This window comes from Castor canadensis, chromosome 11, assembly GCF_047511655.1.
Source record: "Castor canadensis chromosome 11, mCasCan1.hap1v2, whole genome shotgun sequence".
In the NCBI taxonomy this organism is placed as follows: Eukaryota; Metazoa; Chordata; class Mammalia; order Rodentia; family Castoridae; genus Castor; species Castor canadensis.
The window spans coordinates 34240846-34265851 of NC_133396.1; the positions used below are offsets into that span (position 1 = coordinate 34240846).

The 25006-nt window shown below is 35.6% G+C and overlaps 1 protein-coding gene across 8 annotated transcripts in view; it reads right to left on the reverse strand.

The window, feature by feature from the left end:
* Window positions 1-25006, reverse strand: part of Trim37 (tripartite motif containing 37) — a 204267-nt gene that overhangs the window by 144085 nt on the left and 35176 nt on the right. For all 8 annotated transcript variants that reach the window (XM_074046205.1, XM_074046204.1, XM_074046206.1 and 5 more), the window contains 6 exons: window positions 19934-20010; window positions 15010-15189; window positions 10058-10172; window positions 8564-8782; window positions 7394-7530; window positions 2910-2995 (listed from right to left, as the gene is read on the reverse strand). In XM_074046205.1, the coding sequence (XP_073902306.1) occupies window positions 2910-2995; window positions 7394-7530; window positions 8564-8782; window positions 10058-10172; window positions 15010-15189; window positions 19934-20010 (814 nt within the window). The remainder of the gene's footprint in view (window positions 1-2909; window positions 2996-7393; window positions 7531-8563; window positions 8783-10057; window positions 10173-15009; window positions 15190-19933; window positions 20011-25006) is intronic.

Consider the following 25006-nt stretch of genomic DNA (forward strand, 5'->3'; position numbering starts at 1 on the left):
CTGCCCTTCTAAAGAGAGAAGAGGGTATTTAGGAGCAAATACTAAGGGAATAGCTAAGCTTGTGAGAAATTTATTAGGAAAAAGATAGCCAGATGCTAATAATCAAGACAATGGTACAAAGGTCCCTCTCCACAGGCCCAGAAGCCTAGGAGGACAGATGGTTTAAGGAAATGGGCACTCTTCAAGGGCTTGCCACCCAGGGCCATCTCAGGACTCTGCTTCTGGCACATGTACAGCTAACCCAGCAATGGCTGAATGAGCCAAGGTGTGGGCTCGTGCTATCCTCTGGAGGATGCAAACTGTGAGGCTGGAAGCATTCACATTAACATGGGATCAAGTCATAAATTCAACACCTATGGAAGTGTGGCAGCCTTTACCTAAGTATCTGGAAAGCCAGGCATAAATCTGCTACAGGGATGGAACCAAAGAGTTTCTCTATTAGTATGCCTAGTACAGCAAACAGTGAGACTGTTGTGGTTTTTTGGGGTTGTTTTGGGGTGTGGAGTTTGAGACAGAGTCTGACTATGTAACCCAGGCTGGTCTGGAATTCATGATCCTCCTATGTGAGCCTCTGATGTTACAACAGGACTGATGTCCAGCAGGACTGCTTTCTTGAGATCCCGGAGTGACAGAGCCACAGGCACTAACATGCAACCTGAAAAAAATAGCCACTTGTCCTAGATGCAGCAAAGTCACACAGTAGGGTTTCCCTAAACCTTGGGGGCCCAACCCTGCCCTTCTGTCACCAGGAGGCAGTACATGGAGAGGAGAATTATTCTGGAACTTTAAGACTTAATGTTTTCCCTGTTGGATTTGGACTTGCTGTGGTTTGAGTATCCCTTCTTTTGGTCTATTTCTTCCTTGTGGAATATGAATGCTTATCCTATTACCAGTCCTACCACTACATATCAGAAGTAAATAACTTGCTTTGATTATATAAGATCATAGCTAAAAGGAGTGTGCTTTGAGTCTTAAGAGACTCTGAACTTCTGAACTGATGCTAGAACAAGTTATAACTTTAAGGCTATTGTTATGGAATGAATATATTTTGTACATGAGAAGGACATGAGTTTTGGGGGGTCTACAGGCAGAATGCTATGGTTTAAATATCCCTACCAAAACTCAAAGAAATTTAATTGTGAGGAATTAAACTGGTGGAAACTTAATCTGACTATCGTTGTTAGAAGTGAGGTCTTTGGGAGATAATTAAGGTTAAATGAAGACATAAGGGTGGAACCGTAAGCGAATAGGATCGTAGATTTATAAGAAGAGGGAAATAAAGCTGCCTTAGGAAATTCTGTCTTGCCACAAGATGCCCAATGCCACCTTGGAACTCTACAGAGAGTAGAGTACTAACAAGAAGGCCGTCACCAGATGCAGCTACATGAGCCTGAACTTCCTGTTCGTCAGAACTATGAACCAAATTAATCTTTATTCCATGTTATAAATTATAAATTATTCAGTGTTACTTAGTTAAAACAACAGAAAATGGATTAAAATAATGGGTAAATACAAAGCTAGTTTTTTTGCTGTTGTTGTTGTTTCTTTGTTTTAAGATAGGATCTTGCCATGTAACCTAAACTGACCTTAATCTTTCTATCCTCCTGCCTCAGCCTCCCAAGAGCAGGAACTATACATGAAATCCACGCCTGACTATAAAGCTTGCTTTTAATGGTTCTAGTCAAGATTCACAAACACAAACAGATCTAAGACCCAAAACAAATATCTATTATATCAGTTACTTCTTCCCAGGAGGACCAATATGGTTTCTTAAAAAAAAAAAAAAAAAAAAAATGCATTCAAGAATAAGATGATCAGGGGTTCTAACCTGGTTGTACCAACAACTAGCTATGTAACAGGCAACTAAATCTGAGTTTTTCTGGCCACAAAATTAGCTCTCTAAATATCCTTTGTAAATCCAAGATTCAATGATTCTATTCAGATCATTCAATAACCAATGCTTTCTTTATACAAACAAGATTTATATATCCAAAACAATAGTATACCATTTGAGCTTTGTATCCAGACAAACCTGAGGATTCAACTACTCTCTTTTAATTAATAAACTATAAATATAAAGCTCTCTCTTCCTTTCTTACTTTCCTTTATTTGGGGAAGAGTACTTGAACTCAGTACCTTGAGCTTAACCTTGCTAGGCAAACATTGTACTACTGAACCACTTATCATTATCTACAGCTTTAAAAAGCAGATTTTTGCTACGTGTGGTAGCACATGGCTGTAATCCCAGTATGAGGGTGGCTAAGGCAGGAGGATCTTGAGTTCCAGGGTACTCTAGTCTACATAGCAAGACCCTTCTCTAAACAAACAAATAAACAAACGAATGATGGATGAATAAAAGGAGAAAAAGCAAGTGTGAGGCATGGTGCTGCACATCTGTAATCCTATAGAAATGGGAGGTGAAAGTAGGAGGATCGCCAATTCAGTGCCAGCCCAGGCAAAGTTAGGGTTAGGGCAAACTAGCAAGACCTTGTCTCAAAAACAAAATGAAAATGAAAGGACTGGGAGCACAGCTCAAGCATTTGCTGAGCATGCATGCATTCCTAGGTTCAATCACCAGTATCATACAAATAAATAAATAAACAAACAAACCAGTGAATGAATGAATAATTAAATAAGCAAGAAAATATCAGAACCAGTTCACAGAATTTATATAAATGTGATATGGTAAACATGAAGTGCTTCACAGAAGCACATAAGAACATTTTGAAAATGCTACCTATTATTATTTTAAATATCATTAGTAATTCACCCTAAAATTCATACTTTAAGATATAGCACTTCTAACACTATGAACCATCCAGAGCAGTGGCTACCACCTACTAATTATGGTATAGTCAGAAAAGACCAAAGACAGAGACAGAATGGTTTGAGGGGCCCAGCCCCTGCACCTGGAGGTCCTGCAGCAGCTGTATCTTCCATGAGTTCTCCCTCTTCCAATTCCATGTTGTTATATTCTACATCATTTTCTCCAGACCTAAGAAATAAATAAAACTCATCATTCTCACACAGCATTTCATGATTCACTAAATAAATACAATTAACATTTGCACTTGTTTATAAAGATAGTGCATAGCTTTCTCCTAAGACAGGATATTTCTAAAAATGAGAAAAATCCAGTATCATGTACATATATAAATATATGTATGTATGTATGTATGTATGTAGTGTGTGTGTATATATATGTATATATATTAATCTTTGCATGAGGTTTTTAAGATATCAAGGTAAATTGGCAACATTGAATTTTTAAATCAGAAAATCTGAGAAATCACTGAAAAGTAGAAGAAATTAAAGGGTTAAAGAACTGGTAACCTTTACCAGCATGGTGAGCTATAATACCCCTATTCCAGAGGCAGAGCCAAAAGCATCAAGAGTTTGGGTCCAGTCCAGACAAAGGTAGCAGCAACACACTATCTCAAAAACACAATAAAGGGTGAGGTATGGCGAAACAGTCATGTGATTTCTGCTGTTCAGTGTTGGAGACCAGGCATAAACCCTCGACTGGGAAATAATGTAGCTTGGAAAGTCTCTCCATGGTAGGAGCTTGCACAGCCTCTCCTACCATATTTTTCCCAGCACCTGGTGTCTTGACCTTTGTTCTCACATCTCCTTGAAGAAAACAATCGGCTGTGTCCGCATACCAGCCCCCTGATGTAAAACTAGATAAAGGACCAGAACTGTTAGGAGACTCCCTGATGCCAGATTAATCAATACCTTGGATAAGGTGTCCTGCGTGCCTTGATGATTCCAGAACTGATGTGTTGTAATTAAGCTTCATTAGCCTTAGGAAAATTAGCCCACCAAACCTCATTCCTTTTACCTTGTATCAAAGAATTGTTGAAGATTGATTTTTACCTGAGTCTTTTCCTTGTACTGACCTATAAAATAAACATTCTGGCTCAGATAGATGCTCATGTATCCCACCAGGAACGTGCAGCCCTCCCGATCCCAGCTTTCTATTTTATGTTTTATGTCTGTATGTCTGTGTATGTCTTATTTCTCACTCCCTGCCACTCTTAGTCAGGTTCACGCAGCATACCTACGCAGGTTGCGGGTAGTGCAGAAGGCACAGATCTGGAGGATGGTGGTTCAAGACCAGCCCAGGCAAATAATTATCAAGAACACATCTCAACCAGAAAGCCAGACATGGTGGTGCATGCCTATGGTCTCAGCCATGCCAGAGGCATAAGTAGGATAATCAAGATCTGGGGCCAGCCCAGGTAACAACACCAAAATGCTACCTGAAAAATAAAGCAAAAAAGGGCTGGTGGGGTAGCTCAAGTGGTGTAGCACCTGCCTAGCAAGTGCACTACCCTGAGTCCAAACCCCAGTATCACCAAAAAAAGAAAAAAAAAAAAAAATCCAAAACAACTGATCATGCAACTGAGCTACAATCCAGTAGTTGAATTCATCTCAGAGATATGAAAACTTACAATGATATAAAAACCTGTACACAGATTTCTTAGAGTAGCTTTATTCATAACACCCCAAAACTGAGAAGATCCCAGGTGTCCTTCAGTGGGTGAATGGTTGAACTGCAATATATCCACAACATAGAAAACAACTGAGCAATGAAAGCAATTGCTATTTATACATACCATACCTGGATTATCTCCAGAGAACTAGCTGAGTGAAAAATGCCAATTCCTTAAGGTTATTTCCTTGGTAGTCCCATTTATATCCTATTCTTTAAATGACAAACTACTGAAATAGGGAACAGATGAGCAATTGGAGGGGTTAAGAAGAGTGCTAAGGTGAGACTTGGGTGTGTTGCAAAAATCAACATGATGTTTGATGTAGTAGTGCACATCTGTAATTGCAACACTTAGGCTGCAGCAGGGAGATGGAAAAGCCAAACTGGGCTACATAGCGAGAACTTGTCCAAAAAAAATCTAAAAAAAAAAATCCTGATTGTAACATTGTTCTACAGTTTTACAAGATGTTACCACTGGGGAAAACTGTGTAAAGTGCATTAGGATCTCTGTATTATTTCTTGTAACTCTATATGAATCTACAATTAGCTCAAAATAAGGATACACCAGGAAAAAACACATTGCATCATTACAGAAAAATAATGAAAGTAGAGGAAAAGGAAAATTATTATTTTTTAGTTAAAAAAGCTAATAATCATTTTTCAAATAGAATGCATGGCTGTTTCCTCACCTATAAAAGGAATTAACTGTACTGTTATTTTTATGAGTAAGACAAAAAAAAAAGTTTAAAAAGTTAATGTAAATTTAAAAAAAGCAATCTAATGAAAGGTTGTGAAGGACTTTCAGAAGAAACCCAATCCTGAAATACCGACTAATTTAGATAGAACTGTATATTTAAGCTACTATCAAGTTGGATTTCACTTCATGAAACTGCTACCTAAAAAAAAAAAAAAGAAACAAGTCTAATTTTCCTGTTAATTCAAATCAACTAGTTTTACCTTATATGTCTAAAAATCTCACTAAATAATGACTTCTGATTGAAGGACTTAAAGGTATGGGAGTTGAACTCAGTGCCTTGTGCTAGCTAGGGAGATGTTCAATCACTTCAGCCACTCCAGCAATTCAAGGAGTTTGCATTTTAATTAGCTAAATGAAAGCATAGTACATATGCTAAAGGAGGAGTATTAAGTGAAAATAGTCCTATTTTGAGGAGTTAGTTTGTGAGAAGGAAGGGGAGTCAAAGAGTGCTAAAATTCATACTGGAGCCCATACCTGTGGCTCATGCCTGTGATCCTAGCTACTCAGGAGGCAGAGATCATGAGGATCACAGTTTGAAGCCCAACCAGCCAAATAGTTCATGAGAACCTATCTTGAACAAACCCACTGCAAAAAAGGGCTAGTGGAGTGGCTCACAGTACAGGCCCTGAGTTCAAATCCCAGTACCGAGAAAAAAAAAATTTTTTTTTCACAACTGGGTATAGAGAAGAAGCTCAGTGCCAGAGTACGTGTATAGCATGCATGAGGCCCCTGGTTCAATCCCCACACCTCATTTTGCTCTTTTGTAAAATAACTGATGCAGGGCTGGATCAGAAAGACTGAAAAGAAAAAAAAAACTACCTGGGGTGTCTTGTACTACTAGAAAGTTAAAAAGTGCTTAAAAATGATGGAAACATTAAAAAAAAAAAAACAAAAACCAGGAGTTTTTTTTCCCAACTGGCCGAATCTGGGATAATTTCAGCAATAAAATAGTGACAGTAAAGGAGACATTCATTTAATAACATAAGAATCCATACTAATGAAATTAATTAGATAATTAACCAATTATTGGGCAAAGAGTAAAGTTTTTCCTGAAAGCAAAACCAAAACTAATAGATATAGAAGGAATAAAGTAATTGGAAAAAAAAAAATCACAATTTGGAAATCAATGTAGCAATCTTTTTCAAGTAAGAATCATCAAAGGATATTAAACTAGTGCATGAAAAAGGAAGAGAAATCTGACAGTCTCTAAGCAATTCCCTGTAAAATAATGACAAAAGGAAAAGTAATTTTAGAGTGGATAAAAATGGTAAAGATAACCTCATCAAGTGATTAAAATTAATCACCAGTAAAGGGAGATTAATGTCATATGTGCCTCTACCCACAATGCACTAAAAAGGGTCCATCACCATCTCTGATTAGTTAAGTGCAATAACATCAACCTAATCATGAGGAAATAGATCACTGTAAATTGAGGATCTTCCAAAAAGTAATTACTTTGTATTTCTCAAAAGTGTTACCCATTATCTAGCAAGAGCAACACCCTGAGTTCAAGCTCAAGGACTGCAAAAAAAAAAAAAAAAAAAAAAAAAGTGTTACTCATGAGAAAAAAAACCCCAAAACAACTGAAGCCAACTAAAGAGATTTAACAATTAAATACAAATGTGATCCTAGAAGTGACCCAAGACCAGATGAAGGACAAAATGTTTTGAAGTTTATAGTATTACTTCATATTAATTACTAGATTTTGATAACTTAACTGTATTTAGGCTAAAAAGCACTCTTGTTTTTAAGAAGTACACAGGGGAAATTTATTCACTGAACCTCAAATGGCTCAGAAAAAAACTATGTGCAGAAAGAAGAGAAAAATAAAGCAAAATACTAACATTTGGGAAATAATCCACACAAAGGGGTTATAGACATTTTAAGTAATGTTTTTGAAGCTTTTCTTACATATGAAATATAACTTCAATATTAAATTTAAAAGCTAAAACGAAAACTTGTCTTAGAACTCAAAGATGGGAGAGCAGAAACTGGCTGTCTACTGATTTAGTCTTTCCATTGAAATTCCTTTAAGACATACCATACCCAAAAAAAATGAATAGTCCCACTTCTACTCCTAAATTAGTCAAGATGTTTCTAATAATTACCACTTTATAATGGTAGTTAATGTGGATACTCACATAGTTTCTTCATCAATGTCATTTTCTTCTGTATTACTTGTTGCTGTGGAACTAGCTGAGGAACTGCTGCCATCAAGGTGATTTACTTCTTCTTCACCAACAAGATCCAGATCCAGGTCTCCATCCGAAAGCTCATGCTAAAACAAGGCAAAGAAAACAAAATTTCTATTCCACATGTTTCCACTCAGTTGGTCATTCCATCCAAGCCATGATCCAAGTATCAAAGAATAATACAATTACCCTCTGCCTACACTGTTGGGTCCTATAGAGAAAAATCACACAACCACTGACTGATACCACTAATTTGTGGTTATCAATTTCATATGGGCTCTCAATGCAACTACTTCATATACAGCATATTAGCTTCCAGCAAGATTCTTCACAGCGTAACATCTCAAACCAACACTCAAGTCCTATCTAACCTTAATCATCCTCAAGATCATTAAATAACCTGTCAAGTATCAGGAAGAAACACATGCTACTCAGCATTCATTTCCCAACTTTCAGTTACCTTTCCCACACTTTCCACTCCTTTTTCTCCGCCCATCCAAGCTGAACTGCTGCTTTCTAACCCCTATTATCACTATACTTTGCCAATGCTTTACCCTTATCTTCAGTCTTTCTTCCCACTGGATCCTTTATTTTAACATAAAACTTTAGTCTCTTATTTCAAAAGTAATAGTAACTACAAGAAAAAACTTGCTTCCCTATACCCCTATCTTTTTTTTTCTTTTTTCTTTTCTTTTTTTCGTTCCCTATACCTCTGTCTTAAGTAAAAATAACAAACACTTCTTGAATTCTTTTTCTGGTTTACCTGGGCCAAAACCTGGCAATCTCCCAAATCAAAAATCATTGTACCAACATATGCAGTTATAAAGTACCTACTAGCTTTATTGAATGTAAACAGAACACATTTTAAAAATCCATAATATACATAGTTCAGTTTCTAGAATGCATCCGTTTTTTCATAGTTTTCTGAAATTACTTTTTAGATCCCTGACATGCTTGGACTCAACAACTTCTGATTTATAAGTATCAACACAGAACACGTACACGTCAATAATGAAAATCAATGGGCAAAATTTTCAGCACATTGCTTCCCCTACACTGTATGCTGGAAACAGTGATTCTACCATTTCTATTATCAATCTAAACTGGCTTAATTATTACATGGTAATCTTCATTCTGAGTCTTCTCCTCATCTTCTTCATCCTCTTTGGCCTCTCTTACAGAAGCTGTAGTAGGATCACCTTCAAGAAGCATATCAGAGCATGACACAGACTTCTTAGCTCTTGTCTCGGGAGTATCATCATTTTGAGGGCTAAGATGATTATCTGGTGGTGACAAATCTCTTGATTTCTGAGTTCGAGATAGCTCAATGGTAAGTCTCTTTTAAAACAAGAACAGTACAAATTAGCATTAATTTTAAACAGGGCTCACTGGTATAGTAAAATATGTTTCTAAAATTGATTCTGATGTTCCTGGAACTACTTTTTGAACTTGCTGTCTCTCATCTCCTCCTACCTGTTATTTATGGAAAAAAAAAAAACAAAATCTATGAGAAAGTTAACCTGTTCCATTTACTTTTATCCTTCTTTCATAACCAGCCCAGGTTACATATATAGTTCATAAACTGTATAGAGAATATAGGCAAGATTGTTTTTTGTTTGATTGGCTTTGGTGGGGGGGGGGAGTGAGGATGGAACCTAAGATACTGCACATGATAGGCAAGCACTGTGTAAGTTACATCCCTGGCCCTGGTAGTTTTAAACAGTACACTTAACATGAAAATCTCCAAAAGTATGTATTTATTCATATTTTCTCAGTACTCCAAACTTCTCACCTATCTAAAGTTTAAATGTAGACAAAGAAAAATTCTTCACATAATTTTATCATAATAAAATAAAAATTCATTAAAGGATCTTCCCTAGTGCTTGCTTATTCAACAACAGTTAAAGTTCAAAATGGGGTAACTATTAATTATTCTAGCTTTGAATACTTTAAAAACAAGACAGGCTGTGGAAGAAAATCATGTCAGACACTGAGAGAAACATAAAAGTTTGCCTTAAACTAGGGCAGCACTGTGCAATACACCTTTATGCACTAATAGATATGTTTTATATCTTCAAACCCCAATACAAGCACCTGAAATGTGGCTACTATAACTAAGGAAGTATATGTTTAATTTTTTTCTTTTTAACTATGGCTATGCTACATTACTTTTTTTTTCTCCTTTTATTTTACCATTTTTACATTTACTTATATTGTTGTGCCACCTCTCTCCCCACCCCTCCAAATGTTTAATCTTAACTAAGTTAAACTGACATAGCCAATATGGCTAGTGGCTACTAAACTTGACAGTGCAGAACCTGAGGCTCAAAGGATAGGCATCTGGGTAACTGGATTTTTTTTTTTGTACAAAATTCCAAGCAGCAATAAATGCTAGACTCTTAGCAATGACAATGATGTGGAACTTAATGAGAGCTTCTCCGCATCAACTGAGCTGCGTAGTGCACATGGGAAGTATTTTTCACACTTGCTCAAAACCACTTGTGATAAATCCTCAAATAAGGTGGGCTTACTGAATGCAAAACCTAATTCCAAATATAACAGGCAAAAAGGACTTATGAAGCATGAAATCAAAAATAGTAGTTATTTCCTTACCTCTTTAAGATTGTTTATTTGTTGGATATAACTAGTCTGTGCAGCTTCCAACTGAGTAATGTACCAATGCTGATCCCGGCATTTTTGAAAAAATGTTGGTGAACGTACCTGAAACCTTAAGAGAATAGCTCCACATGAACATTAATACAAATAAGAAAATATCAATCTAGCCTTGAATTTATAACTCTAAGTTCTACAATTTGAGTTTATTTGATGTTTATAAGGTAAAAATTCAAATGAACTCCAAGACCCTAGTATTCACTATTTACACAAGTATTCTACAAATCATAATGGCATAAAGTTCTGAAAAGTCAGTTGTTTAAACTCACACTGTTTATCAAGATTAATGTATATTTATTATAATAATGTAGGTCAAATATAAAGATGATGGTCAGATGGGAAAAGAGGACAATACTATGCCAAAAGAAGTAAGAAGACAACACTTTTCTACCAAACTTGCTTAGATCAGACACTAACAAAATATGCTAAGTTTATTTCAAGTACTGATCTTTTTAATTCTCTATTCTACCTCACATTCCAGTATTTCCTATCCCTCGGCGGGGAAAAAAAAAACCCTACATTCTGGGACAATCATTCAGGATTGCTCCACTAGTCCCAAAAGAGGAATAGTAGAGACTCTCTTTTTAGGGAAGACTGCCTAGACTCCCTAAAGAGTTGCATAAGGAGGATCACCATTTAAGGCCAGCCCAGATAAAAAGTTAATGAGAATCCACCTCAAAAAAAATAAAAATAAAAATAAAAAAGCTGGTAATGATAGTACACACCTGTCATCCCAGCTCCACAGGAAGTATGATATGAGTATTGCAATCCAGGCCAGCCCAGGCAAAAACATGAAACCCTATCTCAAAAATAACCAAAACAAAAACGGCAAAGGGGTGAGGCTCCAGTAGTAGAGAGAAAGACTAGCAAGCATTAGGTCCTGAGCCTGGTACCTTAGTAGCACCCCCCAAAAAAAAAGAGAGAGAAACAGATGCATACTGCAAATAAATTATATCTTTAACCACTCCAGATAACTTATAATCAAAATTCCCCATATCAAGAATATAGCAAATTAGAAAAAAAGAAGTATTCATATTAAATCATATTAATGGTTGAATAAGATCTCAATGTAGCCAGAATAATTCCTATTTTTAAAAATCTAATATTTATTGAAACAAACCTTTGCCTTGTTATTTAGCAAAACACGACTCCATTTATAGTGATTAAAAAAAAAAACCCACAATACATGTATAATGATGTTTTTTGAAGAAAGAACCATAAGACAAGACTGATTTGGAAGTGTACATCTCTCTTACCTTTTCCAGTCCTTCCACTCTGGCTCCCTTATATTAGCAATGCTATAGTTTGTATCTTAAATGTCCCCAAAGGCCCATGTATTGATGGCTTGTTCCCTGGAGTGGTGCTGCTAGGAGGTATTCAGGTCATTGAGGGCAAGGCCCTTGCTCTGCCTCTCTCACATCCTGGTTATGAAGTGACCAAGTTTCTCCACCACATGCTTCTGCCATGACGTGGTGCCTCACCACATGACCAAAACAATGGTGCAAATCATCATAGACTAAAACCTCCAAAACTGTGATTTAAATAAAAACTTTCTCTTTGTAAGTTGACTATTTCAGATATTTGTAACAGGAACAGGAAACTAACACAGCCGCCATTCAGATTTTTTCTGGGATTTAACACCTAGTGTAAGAAAATACTGATCATCTAATTGTTAACTGCAGCAGACATCTAATTTTAGTCAAGGATACTCATGAGAGGTGAATCAGTCAACCATCCTACATTCTAAGTGGAGACTGCCTAGATTAATACCCATCAGCAAAACATAAGTAAAACCTTCTAAAGAGTATTTTCTTTAACTGATTAAAGAAACTGCAAGTCAAATCTGCATATTACTAATTGTGCTACTAAAACAGAAACAAATAGCACAGAAAATATCTTAACTCACTCTCTCTCTCTTTTTTTTGGCAGTACTGGAGTTTGATCTGAGGGCCTTGCACTTACTAGGCAGGTGCTTTACCACTGGATCCACGCATCCAGCCCTTTTTGCTTTAGTTATTTTTCAAATAGGGTCTTTCATTTATGCCCAGGATGGCCTTGACCATAGTCCTCCTACTTACGTATCTCATCTATGTGGGATGACAGGTGTGCGCCACCGCACCCAGCTTTTTATTGGTTGAGATGGAGCTTTTTGCCTGGGCTAGACTTGAGTCATGATCTTCCCTCCAGATCTCCACCTCCAAAGTAGCTAGGATTAAGGATGTTAGCCATAGTACCTGGCTCACTTTCTAATTTAATGAAAGAATAAAATAATGTATTTATCTCATATATGTTAAATATAAACATGTTTCATTATATATATTTATATAGTTAGAGAAAAGCCTTAAATAACTTTCTAGTAAGAACATATAAAATTCTACCAGAAACTTGAAATGAGGCTTAAATTTTGGATAATCTTTCATTAGATAAATGACTAAAAGCCCCCTCCTCCATTTACCAGTCAGCAGTTTATTTATATTGCTATTACAGCATCATTTTATAAAATATAAACTTTTTTGGTGATACTGGGGTTTGAACTCATGGATTTGCACTTTATCACTTCAGCCACAACCCCCAAACCCTTTTTGCTTCTTTATTTTACTTTTCAGAGCCGATCTCTCACTTTTGCCTGGGGCCATCCAAAGACAGTTGATTCTCCTATTTTCGCTTCATGAATAGCAGGAATTACATATATATACCAACACAAGCAGGTTGGGAGATGGGGTTTCACTAACTTTTTGCCTGGCCTGATCTTGAACTGCAATCCTCCTATTGCTACCTCGTAAGTAGCAAGGATTACAAATACAAATTTTGCCAATTTCTTCTTGAATTACTTGAAGACAAAACCCCATTCTTATATTTCAAGTTCAGTGCCAGGCACATGACACAGATTCCATTAGCATTGCTGAATAAATGATAATTGAACATTACAACAAAATCTGTTCCTAGACAAACATGCAGTATAAATAAATACCAGAGGTCAGAGCTGGGCATGGTGGTGCATACCTACAATCGCAGCTACAGGGGAGGCAGAGGCAGGGGGATAGCAGATAGAAACCAGCCTGGGCATAGTTAGTGAGACCCTGTCTTAAGAATAAAAAAACAAAAGGGCCAGGGAACAGGGCTTAAGTGGTAGAGCTCTTGCCTACTGAGAGTGAGGTGATGGGTTTAATCCTTAGCACTGCAAAAAAAGAAAAACTAGATGTCAGGTTGAATTGCATCTAAAAAAAAGGAAACTCCTACAGATTACATCATAAAGATTCAACATTATCATGACAAAATAAGAAGATGACTAAGACTATTTTCAAAAAGGCTGTTTTATAGGTTGGTGAATTGATGTTTGACTACTTTTGCAATTTAGTAACTACAACATGAAACAGCAACAAATTATTTCTCTTGGTAAATAATTTAAAGAGCAAAACAAAACCTGAAGGGCTATAAAAAGAGAGCTTAAATAATCCTGGCAAAAGAAAATACAACAAAACCCAGAAAGTTTTTTACTACACTGAAGATCATATAGTTTTTTTCAACGCTTTAGTCTCCTAGAAAAGCTAAAGTTAGGAAACAAACAATAGCAAAGGTCGATATGACAGCCAACACATTTATCCAGCATGCTGAGGAACAAGGTTCAGAATAAGTGAAATTTAAGAGTACATTAGAATACTCCCAAAGGGAAAATTTTTTAATTTTTTAAAATTTTTATTGTTTTGTAGTACTTGGATTTGAACCCAGAGCCTCATGCTTCTTGGGCAGGAGCTCTACACTGGAACAACCTCTCCAGCCTCTTTAAAAATTATTTTGATGAAATATTTCTAAATCATTAAGTACTCTGAATACATCTGAATCTCTTCTTTAAACAACTCAAGCTCTCATTTTCATCATTAAATCACAGATATTATGCAATGATTCCCCAAAACTTCTGACCTATAGAGGTTACCCCAAGAGTAAACAGAGCTGTTGTTTTATATTGAGTGTTTACATTCTGTTCCTCTTCCAAATAACACAAGTATTTCCTACTGGTTTTCATCAATTTTCATCTCTTTTTTCCCTACCTTTATTTTGCTTTATCAAGAAACGAAGTTATTTTGTAAAATTATGCTTGCAAAACCAGGCACCAAAAATATTACAGTTAAGTGGAAAAAATGGTAAGCATCTGATCCCTCACTAATCTTAGATTTCCTCACTTTGAATTTTTTTTTAAATTTTTTTTATTATCATACTATTGTTGTACTGGGGTACACTGTGACATTTAGAAAAGTTCTTACAATATATCATACTTGAAATCACCTCCTTTATATCATTCTCCTTTATTCCCTCCCCCCCATTCCTGGAATAGTTTCAACAGGTCTCATTTTTTCATTTTCATACATGAGTACATAGTATTTCCAGTTGCTTCACTGTACTATGTGAATGCAGATTCACTGTGTACACATACTTTCAGTGCAGCGCATTCTGTGTCTCTTCACATGAAGTCAAGTGTGGAATTTTCCACTGTGTTATCATGTTGGCACTCTAAAGCTTTTGATTTTGGAATATTTCAGATTTTTTCATTAGGTATGCTTAATCTACAATAGTTTCCTTTTTAATGGAATTAGTAACTAATTGTTGAACAAATTTGTGACTTTTTTATTATTCACTTGGCAACACAGAAGTCCTAAAATGAAACTGTTAATAAATTGGTATGGCTACAGTTAGTACGAGTTTTAATATTAATCTATTAAATAAATGGACTTTGCCAGGACTGGGCTTTGAACCTGGCCCCATGCTTGGCAGGCAAGTGTTCTATCATTTGAATATGTATCAGCCCTGTTGAATAAGTGGTCTTAGAAAAAAAAATTTTTTGATGGCTTTATTCCCCCATAACAAAAGTAACAATATCAAATGCTTCCTATTACCTTAAAATCACTGTATCATTTTGTCGGTTCAAGTATCCTTCATTTGCAAGTAAGTCCAAACGGAAAAATCTATTATAGCCCCAACATTCTCCAACTTCAAAATCAGATGCAAATTCTCGAATGATATTTTTGGTAGGATCATTGCAGGACTGGTGAACCATCTCTACACGATATTCGTACCTAAAATTGAAAAAAGAGAGTTTGAGCCCCAGCACCACACACACACACACAAAAAACAGTTTAAAACTGAAAAAGAGACCACTAAGACAGTTAATAAAATAATAAAAGACTCATCTAAACATTAAGAACATTAATTACCCACTGTGATTATTATTGATCATTATTACTTGTTACACATGGTTCAATTTCTTTCAGAAAAGATATCTTTTATAAAAACAGCAGTATTTTGAATGAGCCACTAAAATATGATACTAGGTCCTATTTTCTTCATAAAAATATTTACCAATATATCAGGAATAAAGCAGCAGCTCAAATTGTAAATGCATTTTATATAAAAAAATACTTCAAAGTTGCTTTTGTTTTACCTATACATATGGCCAATATTTATATTTCTTCAATTTGAATATTTCGTTTGAATTCTCCTTTCTGGCTTATCAACATAATTTTAAATGAACTTTGAAATGCTTTACTATGTATTTCTAGTACAAGTTATAATAAAGCAACTCACTGTGCATTCAGAAATTCAAAGTTATAAAATTTTCTAATAGAAAATATTCACTGGGAAAGCCCATGCATTCTGATTCCATATCCTATTATGTAAAATTTTGAAGGCTATAAAAAGATAAAATCTGTAAACTTTTATGCATTCAAGGACAGTATCAAGAAAGCGAAGATAAGCTACTGAATGGTAGAAACTACCTGAAAATCATGTATCTGATTCAAGTTTAGTGCCCAAAACATATAAAGAATACACTGATTTATTTTCCCATTCATGTTAATATTGTTATTCTGATTACTATACGTTCATCATAATTTAAAATTTTATAGCTCTCAATCTGTTTCCTTTTGATTTTACTGATTTTCTCTTTTTCAGATTTTTATTGCATTGACTTCTGTTTAATCTTTGTTATTTCCTTTCTTTTCCTCATTTTTTATTTGCCATCTATTTCTTTTTGTTTTTTCTTATTTATGAAAGTAGAACTAGAGGGTTTTTTTATAGGAGACCTTTCTGCTTCTCATTTCAATGAGCATTTGGTGCTATAAATTTCCACCTACCTACCACTTTAGCAACACACTACAAATCTGGTATATTGTGTTTTCATTTTGGTTTTCCTTTTTTTTTTGGCAGCACTAGAGTTTGAACTCAGAACCTCATGCATGCTAAGCAGACACTCTACCACTTGAACCACGCCCCCAGCCCTTTTCTGATTTAGTCTCAAAAATACGTATTAAAAACCTCTCATATTTTCCTCGTTGATAAATATGCTGCTTAGCTTTGAAATATTTTGGCTGTTTTCTGTGATATCTAAATTAATTCCATTTTGGTCAGAAAAGATACTTTGAATCATTTTGAGTTCATTTAGACATATTTTATTGCAAATTTTTTTTTTTTTTTTTTTTTTTTTTTTGGTATTGGTGCTTGAACTGAAGGCCTACACCTTGAGCCACTCCACAGCCCCTTTTTGTGATTTTTTGTTTCGAGGTTGGGTCTTGCGAACTATTTCCCTAGGCTGGCTTCAAACCACAATGACCTGATCTCTCCCTCCTGAGTGGCTAGGATTATAGGCATAAGCCACCACAGCCTGGCTATGGCAAATGTTTTCTGTTTTATGGTAAATGTGTGCTATCAAGAAAAATTTGTATTCTGCTATTAAAGGGAGGACAGGAAAGGAAGGAGGAAGGGAAACGGAAGATAAGAGAGGAGAGGAAGTGAAAGAAGGGAAGGGGGAGGAAGAGGGAAGGAGGGAAGGGTGGGAAATGGATGGAGGAAATGAATATAAGTATTCCAACTTGTTTTTGGTTAGTGGAAAAATAATACATGTATCATTACATTTATTTATTCATTTATTATTTTGTGGTGCTGAAAATCAAACCCAGGGCCTTGAACATGCTAGGCAAGCACTCTACCACTAATCTACATCTTTAACTCTTTTTATAGTTAAATTGAGTTTCTTGTGAACAATATACACTTGATTCTTGCTTTATTAGACAATCTTTTTCTGCATTAAATTGGGGTGCTTATTTTGGCCTTTAATTGAGGTGTTTATTAGACTAATTTTCATTAAAATATCTTGGTATTTGTCCATGTTTTCTTTGTTACTTTCCTTCTTTTCTGGCTTTCTTTAAGATTATTTGTTTTATAGTTCCATTTTCTCTTTATTCTTTTATTATAGTGGTGGCTTTAAAATTTGTAGTTGTGGTAGGGGGTTGGGTGGGGTGAGATGGCCCAAATAACATATACACATGTAAGTAAATGTAAAAACAATAAAATACAATGAGAATTTTTTTAAAAAGACAAAAACAATGGATTCTCTTTTAGTGTTATCTTAATAAAAACTCATGATCCTCTTGAATCGGTCTTCTTTGTGTTGCGATTATAGGCATGTACCACCATATCTAGCTCACTCTTATTTTTTAGACACAGGACTGAGTGCTGGTGGCTCACACCTACCATCCCAGCTACTTGGGAGGCTGAGATTGGGACGTTCGCAGTCAGCCAAGGTAAATAGTTTGTGAGACCCCGTCTCCAAAATAGCCAGAGCAAAAATGGACTGAAAGGGCAGCTCAAGTAGTAGAATGACTGCTTTGAGGTCCTGAGTTTAAAGATCAGGTCTACCAAAAACAAAACCAAACAAAAAACAAAACTAAGTTGGTAGATTTTTTTTTTTTTCTTTCAGTCCTTGTAAGATGTTACTCTTATTATTTCACTTGTATTGCTTCAAATGAGAAATCTGGTTTTACTGTTATTTTTGTTCCTCGGTTTGTTAACACCTTTTTCTCTATGTATCACTGGTTTTAGACAATTTGATTATGTTTTTTTCTGGTGTTTTATTCATGCTCTGTATGCTTGTGGATCTGTGGAGTTAGAGCTTTCACCAAATTTAGAACAATTTACCATTATTTCTTCAAACTTTTTCCGCCCATAGCTTCCCCTTCAGGGATTCCATTAAGTCCCTGAAGAAGAGACAAAAGGAGTGCATGCACATTAAGCTGCTTGAAGTTGTTCTACTATTTTATAATCCTTTTTTCTGTATGTCATTTTGGCAAATTTCAAATATTATTCCTTTAAGTTCAGTAATTGTTTTCTCTTCTAACATCTAATCTATTGTTCACCCATTAAGTCTATTTTCTATCTCATTTGCACAGTGCAATTTCAAAAAGTTCAGTTTGAGTCTTCCATGTCTCTGCTTAACTTCTGGTGCCAATGGAGTACAGTTGTATCTTAAATGTCTTTCTCTTACAGTTCTAACATCTGTCAGCTCTTGCTCAATTTCCATTTATTCTCCTCCTTATTTATTGGGGTTTTTCTGCCTATTTGTATATCCATTACTCTTTTGTTTGTACATCAGACAGTGTAAATTTTACTTTGTTTTATGTGGGATTATTTTACAGTCTTATCAATTTTCTTGAGCTTTATTCCAGGATGCAGTTAATTTACCTAGAAAAAATATGGATCATACTTTCATTTGTTAGGTCCAGAGTAGAGTTCAGTGTAGGGCTAATTGTTCCCAACTACCAAAAGAAACCCTTCATCAGTATTCTACCCAGTGCCTCCTTAACTGTGGTTGGTGAAAACAGGCACAGTTCCTGGCCCTGTGTGAGCACCAGGCATTAACTTCTTCCAAACAGTTCCTCCCCCAATAGCTTCCTCACTCATATGTCCTGATTGGTATTCTGCTGAATATGTAAGAAAAACCACCATGAATCTCTGGGTTTCTCTGCCTGTGCAGCTCTGTCCTCTGGTATTCTATGTGAAGCATTCTATGTGGGTTGGTGCTCTTGGACTCTCAGCACTCCCTCTTCAACTAAGGGAGTCTACAACATTCTGCCTCAGTTCTTCCACCTTGCGCTGCAGCCTGAAAACTCTCATGGCCTTAAGGCAGAGCAATCATAGAGCTAATCCACGTGTTTCTTACTTCCCCAGAAATGCTTTCACTTGTTGTCTCACAAAGACAATGTCTCATATTGCTGTTCTTACAGAAGTGGTAAATCCCACCGTTTTTATTCCATGTTAGTTATAAGCAGATATTCCATAGCAAACCAACATATTTTTCATGTAATAGTTTAAAAAAAAAATCACTAATATACTTCCAGAGTCCACATTGAAAATAACATTTAACAAACTACTGGCTTGTTTAGTTTTGGTATGATATCAAAGAGATACAGAAATTATATAAAACTATTTTAGACTATTCCTCCTTAACAAAAAGTAGACTGGTAGTTGCCAGTGATAAGGGTGAGGAAACAACTAGGAAGAGACTGCACATGGGCACAGGATTTCTGAGGGGTAATGAAAATGTTCTGAAATTGGAAACTAGTGACAGTTGTAGAACTCCATGACTAATAAAAACCACTGAGTTCTACATTTTAAGCAGTTAAATTTCATAGTATAGGAGTTATACATTCTAAAAATTAGTTTTAAATTTAAATTATTCAAAATTTATGTATTTTTCAACCAAAACAACTTATAGCAGCAAGCCCCACATGGTGGCACTTGTCTGTAATACCAGCACATAGAAGGTGGACACAGGCGGATGATGACTAGCCTGGGTTACACAGTGACACCATACCACACACACACAAAAAAGCCAGGCCCTGAGTTCAAACAACTACCTACCCCTCCAAAAAAAAAAAAGTAAAGAAAGAAAAAACAATTCAGCAATTAACAAAATTAATTAACAAAAGTTGCTAGGGAGATATAAATATACATCAAAGCTTTCATGTAATTAATTACATCTCTTACTTGGAAGTTTCAGGTAAGCCAGCTGAGAGTTCCAAAAACACAGATAAGTAATAACCACGCACAACTCCATTTCCATCCTAAAAAAAGAAAAAAATGGTAGAAAATAATACAAATAAAACTCTAGATCAATTTAAATGTAAAAAGTTAAGCTACAAAGAAACCAAAACACAAAATACAGATTGCTATTTGATTATTGGATTGAGAAGTACTTTTAAGCTTAAAACAAATAAAAAAGATGTAAAAAAAGAGCAAATTTGAATCCATATCAATTTTAAACATTTGTACACTTAAAAAGTAAAAATATACAGGTATACAAATTAAGGAAAATGTTAAGTATGAAAGCGTTAAGAATTTTAACATACACAGAACTCTTTACAAATCAGTCTTAAAAATTCAATGAAAAAACATAAACAATTACTCATTTTTACTAGAAATGAGTTAAACTTGGTCTGGGAATCAAAGTCAGAGCCTCATACCTGCCAGACAAGTGCTATGCCATTGAGCTACATTACATTCCTAGGCCCAAATAAGACAATTTCTAAGATAAGGGTTTATGTACAGAATATATACAGAACTCCTACAACTCAACAACCAACAAAACCCCAAATAATCTGATTTAAAAATGGGCAAGGGACATTAACAGAAATTTTTGCCAAAAGGATACACAAATAACCAGTAAGAACATGATCAGATTCTCAGTATCATTAGTTACTAGGAAATTTAAATTAAAACTACAATGACTATGACCTCACACATATGTGAATGTTTACTATCAAAAATGCAGAAAACCAGTGATGGCAAGGATGTAAAGAGAACAAAATCCTCACACACTGTTGATAATACACAAATGGTATAGGTGCTGTAGAAAACAGCATACAGTTTCCCGAAAAAGTAATGTACAGAATTACTATATGATCCAGACAGACCACTTTGAGTATATATCCAAAAGAATGAAAGCCAGATGGTGGAAGTGATATGGGCACATTCATGTTCACAGCAGCACTACTCACAGTAGCCAAGACATGAAAGCAACCCAAATGTCCATTGATGGATGAATGAACAAATGTGAAATATACATACAATGGAATATAAATGGAAGGTAATTCTAAATGCTACAACAAAAAATGTATAAACCCTGAGGACATTATACTAAGTGAAATGAGAAGATAAATACTATTATGACTCCACTCAAGGAGGTATCTCAAGTTCATAGAAACAAAATGTAGAATAGGAGTTACCAAGGGATGGGGGAAGGAAAAAATGGAAAGTTCTTACTTAAGTGTCAGAGTTTCAATATTTGGTGGTGTTGGGGGGCGGCTTGGACAGGATCCCACTAAGTAGCCCAGGCTGACCTAGAGCTCACTATTTATAACCCATCCTGGCCTAAACTAAAGATCTTCTTGCCTCAGCCTCCTAAGTTCTAAGATTATAGGTATCCACTACCACACCTGGTAGCTACAATTTTACAAGATGGAAAAGTTCTGCAGACTGATTACACAGCAATGTGAATGTACTTATACTACTGAACTATACATTTAGAAACTATGCTGATGATTAACTTTTATGTTACATATTTTTTAACTAAAATAAGAGAATAAAGAACAGAATAATATCCTTACAATGAAAATCCTCCAGAAAAGCAAAGAACAAAGACCAAAATTTTAACTTATTTCAAAACAACATAAATGACACTATACAGTGACACTATATAATACCAGGAAGACTAGAACAAATCAAAACTAGAAAACTCAGAAATCAGCTGAGGTGCGTGGCGTGGCTCAAGTGTTAAAACACCTGCCTAGCAAGAATGAGGCCCTGAGTTCAAACTCCAGTACCACCACAAAACAAAACAAAATGAAACAAAACAGTTTGCCTAGAAATCAGGTGATAGAAGAAAGTAAAGAATTGGACACTTTTTTTAATGTTATACTTTGCTAGAAGGAAGACAGAACAAATAAACACCACCGATTATATGTTAAAGCAGCTGCAAAATGGCTCAAGTGGTACAGTACTTGCCTAGAAAATATGAGGCCCTGAGTTCAAATTCCAGTACCACCAAAAACAAACAGATTATAGGTTAAAAAGAAAAAAGTAAATAAAGAAAAATTTTAAATTGAAAAAGCACTGGTGCTGGCCTGCAGTCCCAACACTCAGGAGGCTGACGCAGAAGACCACTTGAGTCCAGGAATTTGAGACTAGCCTGAGCAATATAGCCAGACCTATCTCAGAAATGAAAACCAGGAAATTAATAAAACTGAAAATGAGTCAGGCACAGTTGGCCTGTAATCCCAGCTATTTGAGAGAAAGAGATCATGAGGACTAAAGTTGGAGGCCAGCCCAAGAAAAAGCTAGCAAAATCCCCAATTTCAATCAAAGCAGAGAAGAGAAGGGTGACAGAAGCCTGTGGTCTCAGCTACAAGATTGTGGTCTGAGATCAGCACCAGGCAAGAACACAGTATCTTACCTAAAAACAACTAAAACAAAAAGAGGTTAGGGGAATGGCAAGAATGGCAGATTGCCTGCCTAACAAGTAACAGGCCCTGAGTTCAAACTGTTGTACTGACAAAATTTTTAAATTTTAATAAATAAAATAAAAATGAAAAAAGAAATGAGGTAAAAAGATCACAGAACAACTCAAAAATACTGAAGACAATGTAAGAAAATTCAAAATACATGCGATCAATCCCTGGCACTACTAAAACAAAACAAAAACACCCCCCCAAAATTCAAAATACTGATTATACAGATCCCAAGAAAGAAAACTAAACAAGGAAACAAAACTACTAACAAACACTGTAATTCTGGAAACATTTTCTTAAAACAAAGTCTCAAACTATATATTGAAAGAGCCCACCATAGGGCCAGGCATGGTGGGGCGTGTCTTTAATTCCAGCTACTTCGGAGGTGGAGACTGGATGAGGTTAATCCAGAAAAAGAGTTAGCAATATTTCATGAAACAACTAATCCCAGCTATGTGAGAAGGATTGTTGGGGGCCATGAGTCACAACATGACAGGATCCTGACAAGGTTGGAAACTGCAAGTGCACCACATCTCTCACTAAAGTTTTGAACGAACATGGACTGGCACCCTTTGTCTGGAGAAAAGAAACATTAACCTGAAGATATTTGTTTATGAAAGGTCAGGAACAGGGCACATGCTCTTGGCAACCAGGCCTGAGATTTGTGTACATGAAACCAAACGTAGCTAGATGAAAACAGGGAGGACTGGGTTTCATTGAAACTAGGAGGGTCCAAGTTGCTTCTGTAACCTAGGAGGTGGGAGCAAGAACATTGTTTTTAAGATACAGGGCGTTGTTTCCCAGGCATAGGAGTTCTTCTTAAATTGTATAACTTCCTGCTCTATTCTGCTTAAAGGCCTGATGCAAAAATAAAAAATTGGCTAGTTAGGTCACCAGCCTTCTGGTCATGTGTCTTGTCATTCCCTTCCTGAGTGAGTGAGTCCTTGTGTGTCTCATCTTTTCATTCCTTTCCTGAGTCCTTTCGTTTCAAGGACCTCTGAGATTCCGGCAGGTGGCGCCACCAGAGGCTTAAGGTTAAGGAAGGCTTCAGTGGTGTGCGCACATATGTTTTAGTTTCAGTTTGAGGTTCCGGAGCTATATACAGAAAGGAGAAAAAGTGAAATGGACCAAAAAAAAAGTAAAGAACAGGATCTCTTTATAGAAATTTTGTTTTCAATGTTGCATGGTCAAAGATGTAACATGTCTAAAAGTCAGCTTAAATTTTTTGTCTTATGTCCAAGAGTGCACTCAAAATTAATGTAATTGCTTTGTGTTTCATTGTATAAGTTTTGTGTATGTCTATGAAATGAATGATTATTTAGAGACAAAAAAAATCTAATAGCTATGATAGCAGTCTTATTAAAAACTGGGACTGACTGAAAACACTGTTCCTAAAATTGACTCTTAATTCAGCTATCAATCCACCCAAAATGAGTCCTAAAAGAACAGAATGGGACACCTCTCAATCTACTCTTAAAAGTTTTAAAAAGTAACTTATCAATGTGCTTGTGACTGGACTATATGTGAACTCTCTACTTTTTGCTTAATTTTGCTGTGAACACAGATTGCTATAAAAAAATTAAGTATATTTTTGAAAAGTAAGTATTTTTAAAACAAAAAAAAATTACAGACCACCACTGCCTGCAAACACTCATGTGCTTTTCCTAGTTCTATTTACTAAAGAGATGTAGAAGAATTCAACCTGGTAGCAATGAGTATTCCTATTGCCCAATTTGGTCTTGAAATGCAATTCCCCACTAAAAAAAATCAACGTTCCTGGGATAAAATGACCAATTCTTGGCATAAGGTAGTAAGTGTATAAAATGAACCTAGAACATTTTATCATACACAGGAACAACAAAGTACTAGGGTTATGACAAGGGACTTCTAAGATCATTGCAAAAGAGTTTAAAAATGTGTAATAGTTCATAATGATATTAAAAAACAAAACCTTCAGAAGATGAAACTGGCAAATAAATGATAAACCACCCAGCCCCTTCTATGACTATAATATCGGGTAAACAAATAGGAGAAGGGAAGCATCTCTTTATCAAAGTATTACAATTAAGCAAGCACAAGAACCTCAGTTCAAACACCAGTACCACCAAAAAAAGTATTACAAGTACTAAATGAAACAGAAATGACTTAGACAATAACCATCAATAGCTGCTAACATCAGAAAAACAGATGCAACTAGACATTGTGTGATAAAAGAACGTGCAACTGCCCACTGCTATTTTTTTTTAATTGCTTATATTCTTGCCATAGGAACAGACTTGAGTCTTAATCTGCTAGACCCAGCTGCCAATTTAAGAAAATACATATGGCTGGTAGAGTGGTAGATAACTTGCCTAGCAAGGCTGAGGCCGTGAGTTCAAACCCAAGTGCCACCAAAACCAAAAATATATATATAAAGAAAATATATAAGTCAAAGTAACACACTAAAATGCAACATAATATGCAATCAGTATGATTTTTTTATAAAGTTTTATAGAATCTGTATTTTATTTTTTAAATGATTGGTTTTTTTTGTGGTGCTATGGATTGAGCCCAG